At 41.6% G+C, this 3968-nt stretch overlaps 1 protein-coding gene across 1 annotated transcript in view; it reads left to right on the plus strand.

Moving 5' to 3' along the window:
- LOC101856425 (SH3 domain-containing protein Dlish) overlaps positions 1 to 3968 on the plus strand; it is a gene marked incomplete at its 5' end in the record, with an annotated part of 5222 nt that extends 1254 nt beyond the window's left edge. The window contains 2 exon segments of the mRNA XM_035969722.1: positions 232 to 955; positions 2040 to 3968. Of these exon segments, the coding sequence (XP_035825615.1) occupies positions 232 to 955; positions 2040 to 2338 (1023 nt within the window).

Here is a 3968-nt window from a genome sequence, read left to right on the forward strand (position 1 = left end):
GAGAGAGAGAGAGAGAGAGAGAGAGAGAGAAAGAGAGAGAGAGAGAGAGAGAGAGAGAGAGGTTTTTGGCCCGGGTATAGCCCTGCCAGGCAGAGTCTAAGCCCGCCTCCTTAATGATATAAATTGTGCCGATGGGGCTGTAAAAACACTCACATGAACTTTTTAAAAACCTAATTTGTGCTGCAAGTGCCGTAAAACATTTACTAAAACTAAACCCTTAACCTCATCCAGGATTTTCTGGGAACCGGTGACGGAGAGTTGAGCGCACAGACGGGGGACTCCGTCTACCTGCTCTATCGCGAGAACGACTGGGTCTACGTCATTACCGAACTGGGACAGGAGGGGTTCCTCCCCTTTATCTGCGTCACACCGTCCAATGACGTCACAGGTCCCACGAACAAGTCACGTCACCAGAAAGGCCGCTCACTCGATCGAAGGGACGGAGGTGTGAGTGACGACAGCTTGCAGGGCGAAGAAGGAAGCGACTCGTCGCTGTCTAGGGGCCATCATCCTGGGACGCCATCGGTGTTTCCTAGCAACCTGTCAAACCCGCTGCCCAAACCAGCACGAACGTTAAACGTCCCGGATGTTGTCTCCACCAATAACTACGTCCAGCATCCTCCAGTTTCAGACATAAACAGAGGGAAAAAATCACCCAAACGGCAGTCGTTGTCTGCCGACCCACACCGCAAGGCGTCTCGCAAAAGCGCCAACTCAGACTCGGTGACGGAAGTGAAAACGTTTATCAAAGAGCCCTGCGGGAAGTTCTTGGTCGTGTTCCAGTTCCGGGTGGTGGACGAGAATGACGTCAACGTGGACAGAGGTGAGGTGGTCACCGCCCTGAATAGGGAGGACCCCCTGTGGACCTGGGTGAGAAGACTCAACGGTCAGGAGGGGTTCATGCCGTCTGCGTTCTTGTGCCGGTTTCCAGAGGATTTGCAGACGAATAAAGGAGGTAGGTGGTCATGGCATAAAGAGCAATGATGGAGTTAGGTGGTCATTACTGAACAGAACAATATGGGTGATATTCTTTTAGAGACGAACAGAGGTGGTGGGTGATCATCGCGTAAAGAACAATAAAAGAGTTAGGTGGTCATGACTTTAAAATAGAACAACAGTCCTGGAAAAATTCACGAAAAAGCATAAAAATGGGTTAAACGTTGAGCATAATAAATAGTGTACTTTGTCATAAAAATGCAAATACTCAAGTCTCTTTCAACTTTTTTTTCTTATCGTACTAAAAGAACAACAGGGGTGATCATTACACAAGGAGCATTAGAAAAGGTATACAGTCATTTTTTATAAATAAAGGAAAGTATTGGCGATTTTCCCTTAGAAACGAATAAAGGAGGAAGGTGGTCAATACAAAAAGAACATTACAGGAGGAAGGTGATCCTCTCTTAGAGGTAAATAAAGAAGGAAGGTGATGTTCCCTTAGACGCACCCAATTTAAACCCGATTCTTCTTTCCCGTAAGCTTTAAGGCAATCGACCGCCATCTATCCCTGGCACGGCCAATTTTAAACGAGGGACACTTGTCTTCCGGTTCTTCCACCAATTCTCTCGTCCAGTACCTGGGTCGGAAAAATGTAAAACGTAAGTTTTATAAACGCCCCGATCGACACATTTTAGATCACTCAGGAGGCGGGTTTCGACCCTACTCGTCTGGACCAGCCTGGGCTGAGACTGATGCACCATCCCAAACGAAAGACCGATAAAGAAATTTATCTCCAAACGGGAATCAAACTCTGATATTCTGCATGCGACGGCTAAGCGTCTGACCGCTAAACCACATATGCCGACACGCATTCACAGATGCCGTCAGTAAGACTTTGAGCCTCAAAGAACCACAGTCGTCCACTTATCGAAACACGGAATAGAAAACATTCAACACTGAACAGACCTGCACCTTTTAGTAAGCAGACAATGAGGTCAAATTGCCGGTCCTTTTCGTCACAGCCGAAAACCATAATTGATTATTCGAGAGCATAATATTATGATAGTACTTTGCATCAAGTTCTCCCCCCTTCTTATCCTCAGATCCAAATACCAATAGCAGTAACAACCAAGAAGCAGCCCCCAAACCAACAACGAAATTCCATGACGTCAGAGAACTGATCACACTGAGGAACTTTACAGCACAATCAGCAGACGACATTTCTGTGGCAGGAGGGGATCACGTGTTCGCAGATCTAGCCAATCAGATTGAGAAGGACTGGATCTGGGTGTATGCTCCAGCGACGGGCAACTATGGGTACATCCCTAAAGACAACGTCAAGTGGCCCACTGACTACCCAAAGTTTGATGATGTCAAATCCAACTTGTCTAGACCGCCTTAGAACAAGTCTCTTTTCCTCAACCCCTGTTTCATCAATCATTGTTGAAGTAATAAACACCACATCAATTTTGTTTTATACTCAAGAGGCTTTTTTTCAAAGAAAGTTTTGCCAAACCACCATTTTCAAAGAGCGAGAACAAGAACTTCATTGTGTTCATACTATAATGTAGGCTCCTATGGTGGCTAGTGTCTGCTTTCTGAAACCAAAGATAGTACGACGTTGTAAGATGGTTCACTCTCTCTCTCTAAACAATAGGTAGTTCTCGACAATACATACGCTATTCTAGACATGTCGCCTTCGGCAATGTTAAAACGTTTTGCTTCGTTTCTTAAATTGAAGTTTCTTTGATTATAAAATTGTTCGATACCTCTGTCCTTAAAAATGTATTTGACGCTTCACAATAATATTATAAATACTGCCGCAGGCTTTTTGGGAGATATTCTTATTTTTAAAAAATAGTATTTAAAATTGAGGAGTGACTATCTTGTCAGGTACAATGTTTGTTCCAGGACAATGAAGTAGGTAAATCTCTTGCTTGGTACAATTTTTGCAAAAGCCCGTCTTCATAATACGTATTATGTTATATGCCATTTTTTGTAGTTCGTGATTGGGGCTATCTGTTTCGTGGCATCAGTAGCATCACTAACTTACGGGTATGAAAAATCGTTCCTTTTCAGCCAAGTGGGTCTTGACGGATACACTCGACTAAAATACTCTATTAATATTTTATTCTCCACCCCACCTCAACCACCACAACATCACCACGATCATATTATCTGCCGTCAGCATGGTGATGTCTTTAATGACATATTAGAGGAATATATTTATCATTCTGTTCTTCACAATTTCGGATATATTTTGCATGAACTATACTCGGCGTTCTCCCACTTGAAAAGTTTTTTGCAGAATACTTTTTATAGTCAGAGTGACTGACCAATATTTGATTTTTCTCTATCAACTGTTACACGAAGAGTTAATATTAAGTTTTGAACAAGGCCTAGCGTTCAAAATCATATCGTACGAATCCGGTGATTTTTTTTCTATTTTTCTATTTTTTTTTCTACGTTTGACACTTACTCGTTTCTTTGCAACATGATTTTCATGTTTTTGATTTTTGTTGAAAACAACGTGTTTTTTTTTAAAATAAGCCGTTAACGCAGTCAGTTTTATTGAACAAACTATGAATCCATCCTCGGGGAAAACTAAGAAATTCCCTATAATAAAAAGCCCTATCATTCTTGTAAAAATTACGATAAAGCCTTGCTCTTTTCTTGATTTCAACGCAGTTTCAATGTTTATCCGTTAGAGCATAATATATTAAAAAAGGAAATCAAGGTCTAAAAGGGGAAAAGTACTACTTCCTCAATGTCTACTCAATCTACTGCCATGGCAAAGCTGTGTCATGTATACTGCTTTGACTTTAAGATTATAAGACAATATAATATAGCCTAACGCTTGTGGTCGCTTGTTAGATGCCAGGGTTAGGATTCCTTTGAAGCCGTCCAAATTTTTGTTTCAAATATATGACGATTTGTTCGCGCTTTGGGAACAAACTGAATTTTATATTTTTTTGTTCTTTGTTTAATGAAATATCAGTTTATGAATAAATATTATATTTTGATGCAATGAA

Source organism: Aplysia californica, unplaced genomic scaffold (assembly GCF_000002075.1).
Source record: "Aplysia californica isolate F4 #8 unplaced genomic scaffold, AplCal3.0 scaffold00174, whole genome shotgun sequence".
Lineage (NCBI taxonomy): Eukaryota > Metazoa > Mollusca > Gastropoda > Aplysiida > Aplysiidae > Aplysia > Aplysia californica.